This window comes from Lepisma saccharinum, chromosome 25 (genome assembly GCF_977018435.1).
Source record: "Lepisma saccharinum chromosome 25, izLepSacc3.1, whole genome shotgun sequence".
NCBI lineage: Eukaryota > Metazoa > Arthropoda > Insecta > Zygentoma > Lepismatidae > Lepisma > Lepisma saccharinum.
Window position 1 is genome coordinate 6,416,303 of NC_139253.1, and position 17,212 is coordinate 6,433,514.

Below are 17,212 nucleotides of genomic sequence, written 5' to 3' on the forward strand. Positions count from 1 at the left end.
GACTTTGAAAATCGCCCCAATATTACGAATACCAGAAGGGGCCAAGAAGGAAACGTTATTCAAGAATTTATTAGCTTGTTCATGCTAGTGTAGCGAAGTAGTCACATTATTTATATGTTCGGGTATTTGTATATTTTCGTCTCGCCAGGACATGAAAAGTACAAAGCAATATTAAGTGGGTCATATATTTTTGCACATTGTTGACATTCAAGAGCAGTTTAATACACGCAAAGGAAAATGTTCTTGGTTGGTTTAACTGGCGGTATAGGAACCGGGAAAAGTACAGTTGCTCAGATGTTTGTCGAGTTAGGTATACCAATTATAGATGCTGATGTGCTTGCAAGAAAGGGTATGTATGGATATTGCACTGATTGGTTCACAGTAATATATGTGTAATAATAAGTCATATTAATATTATAATTAAATACATTTGAATCTTTTCCGTTACTAGTTAAATAAATTAGTTTTAAAACACCAAGATTTGTCTAGCAATTGAATTTCACAATTGGAAATTGAGCCTAACATCCTTGTCTTATGGTTTCCTCTTCCACATGCTTTCAATATCCTTGCAAGGATCATACAACTGACGTGATATGTATCCAGTTTGTGCCAAATTTTCAGATCAAAAGTCATACATTCTACCATGTTATCTGCTATTTTATTCTCTCTCTATGTTCAAGGTTCGCATAACCACTTTTTGTAGATGCAAAATAATGTAACACAGTTATTTTTAGTGATTTTTATTTTATTTTATCTGCAACGTTTCGTCCTGGTTTCAGAAGTGTGGTGACTAGCCATGTGAGGTTGTATGTATATCTTGGTGTAGCTTGAATAAGTTCTGGGAAACCAGGACGAAATGCCGCAGATAAAATAAATTAAAAATAACTGTGTTAGATTATTTTGCATCTCCAGTGACTGTAGAACTGCCTCTTTTTTTTCTTTTCCGTACTTTTTATACATTTTTTAAAATTTTAAATCACTATCTTAGTCTCGTCATATTCATGTTGCAGTTGTGGAACCTGGTAGAACAGCATGGGAGAAAATTCGACAGGAGTTTGGGGAAGATGTTTTTGACTCGTCAGGTTATTTAAATCGGCAAGCCCTTGGGGAAATAATATTTAATGATGCTACCCTGAGGAAAAAGTTGAATGAAATTACTCATCCAGAAATACGAAAAGAAATGATGTGGGGAGTTATCAGGCATTTCTTTCAAGGTGAGTTACACTTTAATGTTTCATGTTTGTATATTGTTGTTGTGTTCGAACAACTTTGTGATGCTTGAGAGGTACTTGCGCTAGGATTTTAATGACAAGGATAAGTGATCAATAGATGGAGCGAATGTAGAATATAGAGAATGTCTCCAATTTTGTTAATATTTGGTATGCTAACTAAATTTGGCCTTCTTATCACGAATCTGTTGTTAAAATGTGGGGGTCATGTGTGGAAATAGGGGGGAAAAGCTGGGTAAATATGCGATATTGCCCGAACGGATTTCTTCAAATTTACAGAAGAAACTACTTACTGAAACCAGTTTCTGTACCATTGTCGAAGTTCTTCGAGGTATTTTCTTTTGCGGAAACTGAAAACTTCACCATAGAATGCTGCAGAACAAAAATAATCACTTTTTATGTAAGGAACTTGCATTTTCTGTAAAGCGACAACATTATGACGTTGTTTCCATTATGTACCTGCAAATGGCGCGAGCATTGAAAGTCACGCAGTCTCGCCAGTGTTTCCAAACGTGCCTTTTTTTTTATGAGAATTTTTTTCTTTTTTTAACTATGCTTACCTAACCTAACCTTGCCGGAAATGGTCCATGCGGCTATCGTGAATGGTTTTTGGGGCTATCGTGAATAATTTTCGGGGCTATCCGTCAATGGTTTGTGGAGCTATCGTGAATGGTTTTTTGGGGCTATCAGTCAATGGTTTGTGATGACATAATGAACACAAAAGTAGGTATTTTTCGGTTAAGAAGGTTGAAACACTGCATACCCACTCCAAATCAACAAAACACAAGTACGACGAGCGATGATCTATGACGAGTGCACGCCATATTGTCTGTTACCCAAGTGAAACAAGGAAGACAAATAATGACTCATAATATGAAAAGTTGACACTATTTTATGGAAAAAGGCATAACTTCACCTCAAAGACTTCTGCAATCCAGAATAGGTAAGTATCAATGCTAGAATTAACGAAATAAACGAATGAGAGGTGTTCGGGCGATATCGCATAATTACCAAAAGCCGATAAAAAAAAAAAAAAAAAAGTAAAGTGTTCCCCTGTGCATAGCACCATGCCATGAAGGCGTATAGGGGGTGTGGGGGTAACGCCCCACACTTTCTTGATCCGGTCGTGAGTGGGGGTGATGTGATCAGCATCACGCCCCTGACCGCCTTTACCCCCCAGGGTTTCCCCCAGGTACCCATGTTATTCGACGCTGGGTGGGCGCCGGGGTCGCTTCCACCGTTAGAAAAGTTCCCGGATTTGAACCGGCCGGGGATCGAACCCGGGACCTTGAGCATGGTAGTCAGACGCGTTACCGACTGAGCCACCGCGGCCACACACCAAAAGCCGATAAAAGTAGATTTTCTTTTAGAGCTGTATCGGATTGTTTTACAAACAAAATTTGGCCTAACCTAACCTTACCGGAAATGGTTCGTGGTGCTACTCTTGCATAATGTAAAATTTCTACATGTGACCCCCGCATTTTAACAACAGATTCATGATTAGGAGGACAAAATTAGTTAGTATACCAAATATTAACGAAATTGGAGACATTCTCTGTATTCTACATTCTTACTGTTAAGGGGACAAACACATTGTTTTTTTTTAATTGTTGTTTAAAGTGGGATTGATCTGAAATAGGCTTGCCAACCCTCCTGGAATCGGAGAGTCACATATCTCCAGTTTACAGGTATTTTTTTAAGCCACACATATTCCTAATAATACATTTTTCCTCCACTGTAAATCTGATAAATTGAAGTTACTTCCATCTGGTTCTCACACAATAATATGTACAAGCTATTTTGCATTTCCAGAAAGTGAGCCAGTTGTGTTGAAGGAAACAGCTATTTGATTCACATGCTAATATTTCATCAGTGAAAATATGCAATTTTATTTTTCAGGGTATCAATTTGTTGTGTTGGATCTGCCTCTACTTTTTGAAACTGGAGTGATGCTCGACTATTTACACAAGACTATTGTAGTGACATGGTAAGTTATTATAATATTGTAAGCAGGAAAATTCTGATTGACTGAGCCAATGTCAGCATTGGAAAGTGTCAGTTTGAATATGATCAGTCACCAATACATAAATGCCTCTCCCCAGAAAACTTGCAAATTAAAGTGTACAGTTGTTTATTTTTTTATCTGCTTTCCGTGTCTTGTACCATTTGACACTGCTGCAAAATTTGTCGACACATGGACAATGTAAGCAGCTGATTGCATTGCCCAGCTCCTCCCCCCTCCTCCTGTTCACTAACAGTTGAAAATTTTACTACAGCACCACAGAGGATTCTCTCAGACATATCTGTTCTAGATTTTGAGTATCACATAAGAAAACGTGTCATTCAATAAAGAAACTGAAAATCAAATTGAAATTATTTATCGTCAGGTTATTTAAATCGGCAAGCCCTTGGGGAAATAATGGTACCAGTAGTATAAGCCGGAGACACATTAAACTCGTTTGTTTTCAAATAAAAATCATTGCTACTCACCTCATATGCATAGCGGAATATTTGTCAAGCTGGGGATCACTTTTTTCCCATGAAAAAAGCATTATTTTTAACATTATAATCATTTATTGGTCGTTGCTAATTCGGTGCGCAAATTTTGACTCACGTTGTCTATCGTCAGCTGATATGCAGTATCATCAACTGATGTACAGTGTTTCCAAACTTATGAACCGATAAATGCCGCACAAACTATTCACAAAAGGTTTTTAAGCGAAAATTGAGGCTAGACTCTACTTTACGTCCTTATCTGCATGGTGATTGCTTCTTTGTGTTCGCGGTGTGCGATCGTTGTGCGGCACCCGGCATCTCTTCGGGTAAGTACCTTTTTCTTTTTACACTTTCTGTTCACGATAGCCCCACTATCCATTCACGGGGTCGAGGTATGCCTACGAGGTTAGGTTAGGCCTGTTCGGTTAGGTTCCATTAGCACTCATTTCACTCTAAATATGTGCTTCATCATCTAAAAAATTCCTCAGTACGTTCAATTGCGCATATCCGGACAACATTGGTTTTTCTCGATTTACTCCTTTAGGAAATTTTTGCTCGCTTTGGGATTTACGTTGTTGAATTCCTTATAAAATAAGCTTTCCAACGATATATAACACGTATTCCTTAGGAAAAGGACATAAACTAGAGTCTTACCTTACATTGGAAAAAAAAAACTCGCTCACATGTCATCTTGTCAAACTACCGCGTGGTTGCTACACTGTGAGAGGGTTACATAACCGAACGCACGGAACATTTGATTCACGTAGTTGATGGTAATGGCGGCACGAGCTATCGTACAACGGAGATGCATGATTGATAAAAAATACCTTATTTACAGGCAAAATACGTTGCACGATTCTAAAAAACAATTTCCCCGGCTTCAGAAAGTCCCCAAGAACGCAATTCCGTAAGTACTTTCTCGTCTTTTCTCCTGTAAATTTTAAGAAATCCGTCTCCGGCTTATACTACCTTTACCATTTTTTTATCTGCTTTCCATGTCTTGTACCTTTTGACACTGCTGCAAAATTTGTCGACACATGGACAATGTAAGCAGCTGATTGCATTGCCCAGCTCCTCCCCCCCCCTCCTGTTCACTAACAGTTGAACATTTTACTACAGCACCACAGAGGATTCTCTCAGACATATCTGTTCTAGATTTTGAGTATCACATAAGAAAACGTGTCATTCAATAAAGAAACTGAAAATCAAATTGAAATTATTTATCTCCTCAATGAATTTATGACTACTATGAATTTAGTACAGTGTGGTATCTATAGTAGAAACATTACTATATTTCTCTCTGTAATATGTTTGGCATTGTTTCATTACAATTTCAAAGTATTTGACAATGAAGAGTTTTTATGATTGTATTTTGACCAAAACTGAAATGTTGTGAAAAATTGACTATGTTTGAAACCACATGCAGCAGTGTTTTTGATTACAAGTTTTGGAATTTTATACTCAAGAATTCATGTTGAAAGTTTATTAGTTCTGGACTTAAAATGGGTAAATTTTTGCATTTTTAACAGAACATTTCAGAGCAAAATATTATTATTTAGTGTGAACTATTGTGTGGTGCATTTTGACTTAAAAGTCCTTATTTTTGGGAGGGTGTGACCTACTTTTTTAACTTATAGTTAGTTATCTGACATATTCCTGTGGGGGCCACGAAATGGTAACATATGCCTCCCTTCATGGTCAGACTTGAACAAGACTTCCTGGACTTGCAACCACTTAAACCACTTCTCTGGCTCAGATTCATAGATGACATTTTCATGTTTTGGATGCATGGGTAACTTTCCTATCCATCCTCCCGAACCCTCAAATTCACCTGGTCCTATTTCACCAGCAAAGTCACCTTCCTGGATGTAGACATAAAACCTACCAAGTCCCAAAAAAAACAAGAAAACATTCTGTTCTCTCTGTCCTTCAGAGAACAAAACTCCAACACAAGCCAATTTCCATGGCAGAGTGGTTTTCAGAGCAGCTATAACACCAGAGGTCCTGGGTTTGAGTGTCCCTTCATCATATCATCACTCATCCATCTCATCTTTGCAAATAGCCAAAGTGGCAAAAAAAGTAAGTAAAATAAAGCAAATCAGTCAATCAAAAACATCCCAGCACAACTACAGCCATCGCCTACACAGAGCTTTAGTCAACCGTGGCTACCCTTGTAATCAAATAACCAGAGTTTCTTCCCATTCATCCCACACACAAGGCACAAGTTTTGGACTGTCTACAGGACACATGCAGGTTTAAATCTCATGGGGAAAACGTAAACAGTGTTACACCCTGTCAGGGCAACAGTGTTTTCTTTTTCTTATTGAAATATTTATTAAAATGTTAATTAATTAGGTAATTACGTGTATAAAAATATGTATATGTGATAAGTGTATCTCAATTTATTATGCATTTTTAGGTTCGTATTATTCCATGTGTAAGTACCATGTAGCTCTCTGTTCTTTCTTCGTGTTTCGAACGTTTGAGGAAAAGGCGGGCAGTTTAGCTGTTATAGATTAAACATTTTGAAAGAAGGGCTGTTGGCAACTGACGCCAACAAAATGTATATAAACTCCCAGATGAGAATGGGGAGGTCGGCTGTTGGAACTGAGACTTGGAAGGGAGAGGCTGTTTTTGCTTTGGTCAGCTAGGACTGGAGGACAGGTCTCCTGAAACGGATGCTGTAAGAGATTGGATTGCCGGGCAGGCTAGTGCCTTGGTGTCCAGTTTACAGGTAAAGGGGTACTTTGTACTGGATGTTATTTTGAAAGTAATTACGGTGCACCGGGCAGCCTATTGCCTCGTCACCATGGAGGTTGAGAAATGTACACATCGGGCAACCTTGCACCTGTTAAGACGTTTCTTGGAGTAACGCGAGTCTACCTTGTGACAAGCGTACTCCAGATGTAATTCATGAAATGTAAAGCATCCAGGTACAAACAATAGAGATTTCCAACTTCAAAATTAGAGTTTTGGCCCGATAATTAGAGAAATGAACGTTCGGATACGACTTGTATATACTTCAAATTTTAAGTTAATTAAACTATAGAAAATATCCAAAATTTCAGTTTTTAATTTCACAGATGCTGGACAAGGTAATTTATCCCCCTATAGCAATAAGGTTTCGCAAAGATTATCCGTTGTCTCTTGTAGTTAATAATATAATTATGTTGACTTGAAGCAAGCCACGTGCATTGTCGTACAAAGAAAGATACCCCTAGACAAATCTGAGCCGAGTACGAAGTGCATCGAACCTCGAGTGCGGAGGTAAAGTGTGGGGGGCCAGGCGAGTAACAACAGTTGTTGTGAGATTTCAGCCTGTATATGGGACAGGTGGCTACCCACCATCATGAGGAAATTGGGGATCTACGAATGAGTAGCGTAATCCCGTATCAATCTATAGGATTGTATGTTTATTTTATTAAGTCTCTCTGAACGCTTCATGTTGACCAGGGCATTCACTTGTTTTTCTCTCAGCTGTCTCAAGCCTCTTAGGCATGTTTACAATGCATTGTGTTGTGCCATGCAAACCTCCTGAGCATTCAGGAAACAGGTAACACTTCTGGGTTTTGTGTCAGCGGTTTGCATGGTAGCAATTATAATAAACACGATTCGGCGATTCGACATCGAGGAAGAGCTCGATGGCCAGGGAATATAGAGGTGAGACAAGCTGGGGAGTGGCTGGACTTTGGGAATTGAGTTGGTAGAGAGAGGAGGTCAGCAAGGCAGGAGGTGAAGAGTAGTACAACGCTCTGGTCAACAAATAGGAGAGAAGCTCACAGAGGACTTCGCTATTTTCATTCAGCTAAGAGACTTCAGTTAGACAGGTAATTATCCTACACCCAGCCATGATACAGGTTCAACGGTTCACAAAATCCAACGAGTTGCCTTTGTCTTTTCAGTAGTTTAATTCCTTTGTGTAATTTGTACCTTTCGCACGCCAAGCAATAACTCGTCATGTCAATGACGAGTGGTCTCATCAAGAGGATGAATGATGAGTAGTTTACATCACCCCATCGATTAACTGGTTCAGATCCCTTCATTCTATAGAATGACACGTGGTGGAGATTAGCGGGTCTTTTCATTTTTTTCAGAAATGAAAAGAAATTGTTAGCCAGTTTATATTAACCCCACCCCAAAGCTCGTTACGTGATGAAGATACGTGGGCCTTTTCATTTCTTACAGGAATGAAAAGAGTTTGTTAATCAGTTTTAAATTCAACCCCACCCCAAAATTTTGCTCATTTATTTAGTTTCGTTAGTATGTCCTTGCCATATTTTATTTTGAAAATACATAGGGCTTAAAGCTTTTGCATTTATGGGGGGAGAAGAATTTATATATGCCATGATAGATGTTTAGTCTAACATGAGGATGAATTCGATTAAATTTATCGACTTCAAGTTTGGGTCGATAATCAGCGAAATGTAAAATGCGGAGGAACCTGCGCCCCAGCTCCGTCGCGGTTATCCGCGTCGGGCTGGCAATTTGGTATCAGGAGCGTCCGGCATTCCGCGTGGCGGAAGGTTCGATGTCGGATTTTAGGGAGGCCCATGTCATCAAAAATGTGGCCGGCCCAGGGACGTCCGTGGACGATTCCCTATCAATCTGCTCCTGGTAGCTCTGTGGTTCACTCACGAACCCGGTACCATGGCTACAACAAATTCCCACTTGGGAAATTTTTACCATCCAGAATTTTAAATAAGGAATAAGAATAAAGCATTTAGATTTGATGATTTCTTGCATTGACAGTGATTTTAGAATTTTTTTTATATGATCTTGGATACGAAAATTATGACAAGTTATGAGGATGCAGTAAGCTATAGTCAGCAGTAAACGATTTTTTACCCTTAACATTTTAATTAATTAATAACGTGGATTAAAAGTGGATTTTAAAGTGATTTATGAATGAGGAAAATAAATTAGTGCCACCGAGTCAGAGTCAATCGGCACTATGGTGCATTTTAACGAGTCATGGCACAGAGGATGCTTGTTTGAGTCAATATATTGTTATTATTATTATTATTAATTGAGATTTCTTAAAAGTTTAATTTAAAATTTGTTTAAAACTGACCGTAACTTGTAAAGGATTTAGAATGCTTGAACTATGACTGCTAAGACTTTTGCAACGAGGATATTACATTTTTATACATATATAGTTTTGGGAACGAATAAGGCCCCGAGGACCACTCATTTATATTCTTAATGACTGAAGTCTCCTAGCACCTCATGAAGGGAGCTTAGATTAAGGAGATAGTCAAGTTTATACGAGATAGTCACTTGCCTTACGTTACCTTAACTTACGCATACATTGCCTGAAAATTTTAATCCATGTTAATATGTAAAGAAACGAAACGCTAATTATATTCCTCGACACGCTGTACAATTATGTCCGCTATTACGCCAGGCGTATATAGTTAGAGTGGCGTACCGTGATTTAGGGTATAAACCGCCCGATTAATTAAAAGTTCTAGTTGAGAAGTAATAGATGTATAATTAGGCTGCAGTGACGAGAGATGTCTGTACACAGGTAAGCAGTTGTGACGAGAATGAATCCGTACACATATATACATATACTTATATGCTTTAAGCAAAGTTAGGCACAGCCAACTTATTTTGAATAACTAGAAGAGAATTATGAGAGCATTACACGGCGTGGACGTTTCTCACATATTAACGAGATTTTATTGTTAGTTTATATTTATATATTTTTTTTCCTGTCCGAAACATTGTTTCGTTTGACAGTTGAATATGTATCCTTAGCACGTTGTAGCTTCGAATGTTAAAAACTTTAAAATGTAGTTTGTTTTAAATTTTAAAATATAAATATTAATATTCTGCTCCAAGTTACGGTATTTATTAAAGTGAAACAGGTCTAATATTTTAAATTCACTTGCATGACATAATAATAATTTATAATAAAATAGCACTAATAATATTAAAGATTCAAAGCAGACTTATTATTTAATAATGTGCTTTAGGCACAAAAGTTTTTTTGCAGTATGTAATAATACTAGCTCAGCGAATACATCACTGGAATTTTATAGTTACTCTTCAGAAGAAGGTATATGATTATATTAGCAAAGTTTATTTTAAGCGCCAGTTATGAGAATATTTATATTATATGAATATGTAGACGTCGACGTCAAGATTTTTTTTGCGCTCCTACAACAAGTATTTTCCTTCGGATATTGGATCATGACCAAAATCCTGGAAATCCATTCTGCCATCGCAGAATGATAATGATTAAACCACAACGGTTTTAGTTTCTAACTTTGCCACAATAATATGCTAAGCATATTTTAGAATGAGTAGAGGGAATTATAGATTCTTCATTTTTAGTGATGTTAGCATAATATAAAGTTAATTATCGCATGTTTAGAGAGTACTTTATCTTATTTTTTATGGTCGATTTAAAAATAAACGATTGTTAGCAGACGAAAAGTAAACTAACGAGACTAAAATAATAATTATCTTTTAAATAGTAAAGTTTGAACAAATTTAAACCAGAAAAGCCCCCATCAAGAAAAGTAAAACTTCAGGTAGGAAATAACGTTAGTTGTAAGAAAGAGTAACTGCGGTTGAGACTAAATATGCACAGGAACTTGTACAGTCAAGAGCAGAAGCATTACATAAATCGTGTCATCTTAACAAGAAACCAAAGTAATTTATTAATCATGTTCTTCAGAATAAGAATTTTCTTATTAAAACACCCTCGATTGTACTAAACTGCTTGCCTGGTAATTTGAAATAATATTGGGACATGGTTCGAGTCGCGTCAGCGCGATCGCCAGCAGCAACGTCGCTGGAATCAAAGTTTAAACCTCACAAGCTGAAAAACGGGAGCAGCGCCAAAAGTGTTAACACCGCTGCGGGCGAATCCTCCGCGAGTCCAGCCCGACGTTATAAACATTAGAGAGAGTAAACAGTACAGTTTTAAACACGTGCATTTTTGTATGGGAGCGACCAAAGTCCAGCTCGGCAGCGGAGAAGCAAACCCCTTGCCATCCCGCAATCCTCCGTCGGTCATCTTTGGACCCAGTCGGCTTGTCACGACACATTTTTTTTTTCCAAACGTTGAATTTAGTCTCCAGTCTTGAAGCCGTCGGAATGAAGAATTTGCAACGTAAGAAAATCACCCCCTTTCCCTCTTGTATCGAGTTACGCAGCAAGAAGCAGCCACTTCGGCCGCGAAAGACATGTATTCCTTTAACAGGACAACCACGGGAAGGAAAACTTCAATGATAGCAAATTCTTTGTTTGATACAATGTTGCCACTCCGGCGTTATAATTCCCAGAAACACTTTTACGAACAGAATTTGCTTCAAGCGAAGCAAACTATTAGAATAAATTTAAGCGATTATATATCTTAACGTTTTATTTCCCAGTAAAAGTATGTATTTTTTAAACCTCTCTCACCACAATGAGTCAGTACACGTTCAATTTTTAACGATAACAGGACTTGGTCGACTGTCTAGAATGTTCGTTAACAATAGTATAATAATAGGCAAAGTAGAGTTTTCAATGTTTATAGCAAGCAATTTTCCATTCAAAAGAGTAGTAGTAATTTAAGTTGAATCAAACGGAAACAGGACATTTCTCATAGCACAAGGGAAATTAAAGAAATAATTTCGATAATTTTAACAAATATTTCATTGGTTTCGTTATGAATTCTCACATAAATATAACTAACCTTATTCAGTATCAATCTAATTACATACCTTATTATTTTTTGGTTATTAGCTTTCTTTATATTGTATTATCGTGGTAACTTATAAATGTTCATACGAGGAATGGCAAAGCAGTTGAATTTCTGTATTTGTGTTAATAAGTCTAGATCAACACCCCTTTCCTCATTTCCCGTTTACGAAATTATACTTTATCCTTTACCTAAGTCTGTCTATTCATCACACCAGTCAAGAGCTATCAACAGGAGAAGGATTTTCCCAGCGTATCTATTGGGAATCAACATGCAGCAGTTTGGCCAATCACCAGCGAGGAGAACGGGATCCGAACCCAAATCTGCACGCATCCCGACGGTTTAGCTTCCCAGGACAACAGCATGCAACAGCCATGTGAGCCAGCCAGTCTGCCAGTATTTTAGTACATGGAACAAACACTTTCCACCCTTATAAGAAGAAACTCCCAAACCGGACAAAATTCTTCAGTCCCTTTCCCCATCAATGCTCCCACAAAAGAAGAACAGAAGAGATGCAGAAAAGAAGAACAGAAGACATGAAGAGGGAGCAGGGAAGAGAGCAGAATACCAGAGAGAAGAATGAACACCGTAGTTTTGTCCCCACAAACTACACACAATATGCTCCTGTTCCGAAAGTGCATCGCTTTCCACAAATATCACGGTACTTCAATCAAAAGTGCAGCTTACATAATCCAAGTCATCACTGTGTGTAAACGTTCCCCAAAATCTGCCAGTCTTTATAAATTTCACCCAATGAAGAAGCAGAAATTCATGAAGGACGTATCCTAGTGTTTACACTTCTCACCTCTGTACACTTGCATTACAGAATGTACATGACCCCTCCTAAAAAGTCATTCCGCAGTGTTTACGAAAGTGCATTTTTATGTGACATGTAATGCGTCACATTCAACTCTACAACTTTCATGTAAAGCAGTTTTACACCCACAAAGAAGAACCTTCCAGTGTGTGCAACCTGTCTTTTAACGTCATGCACAGGAGTGTACTCAGTGAGTTTCAACGTCCCATGTCTCATTCACTTTTCCATAAATGCACAAACTATGCTTATCAACGGTGCAATTTTACATGGTTTAAGTGAATATGCTGCATGACAAAATCGTGTTTCGCCAGTGTCTACAATTTTGTCGACCGTTTCTCACTTAGTTCCTTGAAAGAAACGTTGAAATGAAAATCTGTGTGCAACCAGTTGTGCAACTTTTGCACGGGAGTGTACCATGTGAAAATATTTAAAAGTCGTTTATTCATCATTAAGTACACCGAACAATACTAATCAACAGTGCTTTTAACACATGCCCTTGTCGATCGTTTTCTTACCAGCTTTAAAGAAAACATCGAAGCAAAATTGCTAAGTGCATCAACCTACAAAGGGAAGTCTCACAGTAACTCGACGGCATGTTTCCCCCAAGTGTACATGTGTGCTTCATGGATTCCAAATATTAATTCATACTTACATCCGTAATTCCAGTAGTGCCGAGAGTGATAACAATCCACTGAACAATCGTGACAACTCCAAACACTTCCAGTGAATGCGTGTGCATCGCAATATAAAACAAGAAGAACCCAAGTGGAAATATATTTATTATACACACATACAAACACTACGTAGTGTATCCGCGAATTTACGGTACTTTTTAACTCGAGTGAAAATATGTGTCGTGTGAGTCCACTTGTGTTGACTACTAACGCACACGTGTGTTCACGCCCTCTTTTGGCGACCTCAGGTCATAAGCAGTCATCGTTGTTGCTTGGCCACACCTTTAACATGTTACGTCAGTTATGTCAGTGATCATCACATGTCAATCTTCCGCATCTATTACAAAATTGACGCTACCCTCATTCCATGCATGATTATGTGAGCGAGTATCAAAGTGCAAGTTAAGCACTGTGCTATTTTTTTTTTACTAAGCAAAGATGCGAGCTTGTTATTTGTTTTTCTTACGGCCAGTTACACCAGACAGTACATTTATGCCTATGGCCAGTTCTCGCGTCTGAAGTATCGCCAATTATTTACTCAATTACTATTCTGTTATCATTATTTTTTTTCTTTTCGGTTTTGGCGGAAACTATGGTTTCATTTCATTTTTATTTTTTCTATGTTTTTAATAAAAACTTCGATTTATAAGGATAGATCAACATGGATACCTTAAATATAAATTTCAATTCTGGAAATTTTTTCCACAGGGGGTTATCGTATCAATCTCTTCTAAATTGAGATTTATAGCTAGCCTGAATTCATAACCCCTGTCGCCAGCCGTTGCTCTCTCGGGCATTCAAAGAATGTCACATCAGTAATTTACAAATCCTTCCTGGTCTATTGGAGTTAAGGTGCTGATCAGCTGGTATTTCAGGGCAACGACCAGGGAAGGAGGAAAGAGAACAAAACAGAGAGCAACGTGTGGTGTGAGGTCTTTTACCTGGAATCGCCGAACAAGAAGGAATTGAGGAGATTGAGCGATCGAACACGTTTCGATATGAACAGCTATCAGCGGGGAATTGTATCATCAGAGACAGACAGGTATTGTTACTTCCAACCATGTTGATCTAGACTTGAAGGTATAAATCCGAAAGCTTGTGTTTTGCCATTTCCAAGTGTGTAGTTAGTACCTCTCGCCCATTACCATTAGGCTTACCTTGAAGGGCGAGTGCTCAAACGAGGAGGATGAATGATTAAGCGAGCTACATCACCCCCCTCAATGGTGAAGGTTCTTGGTTCGATCCCACGTACTCAGAGTACGTTACGATCCGGTTTTAGAAAACCTACAACAACTTCTGGGGGTTAATCGTGCTGACCACATGTCACCCCGTAACCAGTTGGATGATCTCCCACCTCTGATGGGAGTGAAGCTGGCAGTCCATAGGTAGGCCTTGGCCATCGAGGACATTTAGTTGCCCCGTGGGTTATTATCAGGGCTTGGATTTTCATGACATGTCATCTTTAGCCTTATGTAGTATGCATTGCTCTTAAGTGTTAAAATCCTGAATACGAACCTCTGGTCATAAAAGTGTGAATTTTATTTTGCATTTCTTCATCATATTTTCTATATTTTAAGTTAAGTAATTTTTACAAGTTTAAAGTCATTCTTTGGTCAATTTTTGCTTTTTGCATCTTTTCTGGTCTTTTTTTAAAATTACGTTATGTTTCATTCATTTATTTTTAGCCAGGAACTGACATTTATTACTTTGATGTGGGTAACAAAACAAAAATTCCATCTCTACTCAATTGTAGGAACAAATTAACATTCCACTCGACAATGCACATGGAAGTCTGTCTCTTGGCTACTTATTGTTGCTGCACACTTTTGATTCACTGCCATATTTTTCGTTAGTGAAAAATCTTCAGAGAGGAGAGTTTTCTTTTCTGTTTCATTAGAAGTAAAACCATCTTGTATATTGTCATTGTATCTAAAGATATCTGTTTGGCGGTTAAGCGGAGATAGGTAATCCCGTGCGGGAACGGCAGAAAGTGATAGGACTGCTTCAACTAGAGCCGCCACAAGCACAAGCAGAAGAAGATGGAACCACGCCACCTGCAGCAAGACAGTATATGCCTGACGAAGCCACCAGACAGGTGGTAAAATCGATCGCGAAAGAAATTTGTGCAGAAAAATCAAAATCCAGGCCCTGATTATCTAATCATTGTAATTTTTGTATTGATTCCAATCATTTTTCCCTTTCCAGTGAAGAGGACCTCCAGGTGCAAAGGGTGATGGAAAGGAACAACCTGACCGAGTCGAAAGTAAAGCAAAGGATCCAGGCTCAGATGCCACTGGACAGGAAGTGCCAAATGGCTAATTTCGTTATCGAAAACTCAGGAAGTCTCGACGATACCAAGAACCAATTGTTGAGAATTGTGTCCTTGCTGAAATCTGCAAAAATTCACTGGAGAATCCGAATTATTTTAGGACTTTGCTTCGGTGGAGTGTTTTCACTAATCATGTTTCTTACTTATAAGTTTGTTTGCTATTTGAGGTGATAGTTTCATTATATTCAATAGATGATTTAGTTTCTCTAATTGAAAGTATATATATGTAAATTGCATCATCTTGGTATTATTTGGTGATGGACATTTATTTCTATGAAAGTTTTCATTCAAGCTTTGTTGCTAGGTTACGCATTACATGTGAATAGTTCTAACTACAACTACAGGGTGTCCCACATAAAGCTGATACGCCTGTAATGAATGATATGTATGATGAGAACTGGTTTAATGTGGGACACTCAGTATTACGCTGTCTTACTCTTGTAAACTATATATAGCCAATATGTAGCCTTGTATTCAAACTATCAGTAAAAATAGTACATTGCCATACATGAAACTGTTTTATACAATCACTTTGCAGTATTAATGTCCATATTATTGTTGCACTTGACGTTACATTGAAAAGAAATGAACTGTTTTTTGTAACATTGCTAAATTTGTTACTTCTTCACATATTTCTCTAAAAGTAATTTAGATACTAAGAATTTTCATATGCTCCTTTTCTATATATTAATGCTTACTGAGGATAGTGTCTTTTTAATGGATTTGTATATGGATTTATGAAATGTACATTTGTTCACATTTAGAAGAGAACACAGATGAAAAGTAGTATTACGTAATGTTGAAAAGGGTGTTACAATAAGTAACAACAGTAGTATATTTATTAGTAGTATAAAATTTAAAGAATTTTAGATCTTGATCTTTATCATTATCATTATTTATTACCACATGCTTCTACTGTGCTGAAAGGAAGTTCACATCACAGTTGATCAACCTCAAGTCATAGGTAAAGATAGCATCATCCTGCAACTTTTTTCCAGTTTCACAAAGGATAATGCACAAGATTTTGCATAAATTTGTGGAGGTCATTTACCCGCGATCGGTCAAGGGTGAGTGCCATGCTCACTTTCAATTTTTAATGAAGTGCCATTTTAACAGTATTTAAAATATTGGCCTGTGATGCTTTCTAGATGACTTTATAGTGTGTCGCAAGTGACGTGATCGCATTCTAATGAGATTGAAGTAAATAGCAGTATGAGAGAGAACATTGTTGGGATGGAGTGTTGTCAGAGTGAGTGCAGAGCTCACCCACAACTGATTACATTGCATATTGTTTTATTTAGATTTTACATTTTTTAGTCAATAATTCTATGCTGTTTCTAGTGAGCTTTCGTACCTGTATGTTTTTGTCATGCTAATAGAAAATGCAAAAAGTGTTGTAAGTGAATTCATATTACATATTTGTGGAGCACAGATGAACCTTTTTGTTAGCACTGAGAGCTGTTTAGTTTTACAATATATTATTCTGTTTGAAAACAAAAATGTAATAAAGAAGGAGAAAAATAATAAAAAGATCACTAGAAATAAAAAGTAAAATTTTAAAAAATCAAATGTAGTGAAATATGCCTTATAAGCAAGGCACTCACATGCGACCGACGACTCAAGCGATCCTTAATTGACTGATCATGGGTTAAAAATTCAGGGTTGCTACGCGACTGGAAAACCGGGAAAAGTCAGGGAATTTGGTTGGTCAGGGAAAAGTCAGGGAAATGTCAGGGAATTTTGCAGATTTTCTGGAATTTACGCACATTTTGGAGAACCAGTTACAAAATGAACGGTTCATTTCCAACAAATGAACGGATCATTCCCACTTCCGAGTTAGGTACTTGTGATTCCACTCTCCCAAAAGATTCAGTTCAAAAACTTGTTCCTCTCGTTCTTATGATTTCCAGTCTGTTACGTACAAAATAATGGTTCCTTCGCATTTCGATTCTATATTTATTCACTCTTGGA

At 37.7% G+C, this 17,212-nt stretch overlaps 1 protein-coding gene across 1 annotated transcript; it reads left to right on the forward strand.

The window, feature by feature from the left end:
- The first annotated feature begins 6 nt into the window (after positions 1-6).
- Positions 7-16,863, forward strand: Dpck (Dephospho-CoA kinase). The gene is made up of 4 exons (XM_083111456.1): positions 7-349; positions 1,011-1,214; positions 3,129-3,216; positions 15,118-16,863. Exons 1-4 carry the CDS (start codon positions 238-240, stop codon positions 15,410-15,412), a joined length of 699 nt encoding a protein of 232 aa, XP_082967582.1. The 5' UTR covers positions 7-237; the 3' UTR covers positions 15,413-16,863.
- Positions 16,864-17,212: the final 349 nt, after the last annotated feature.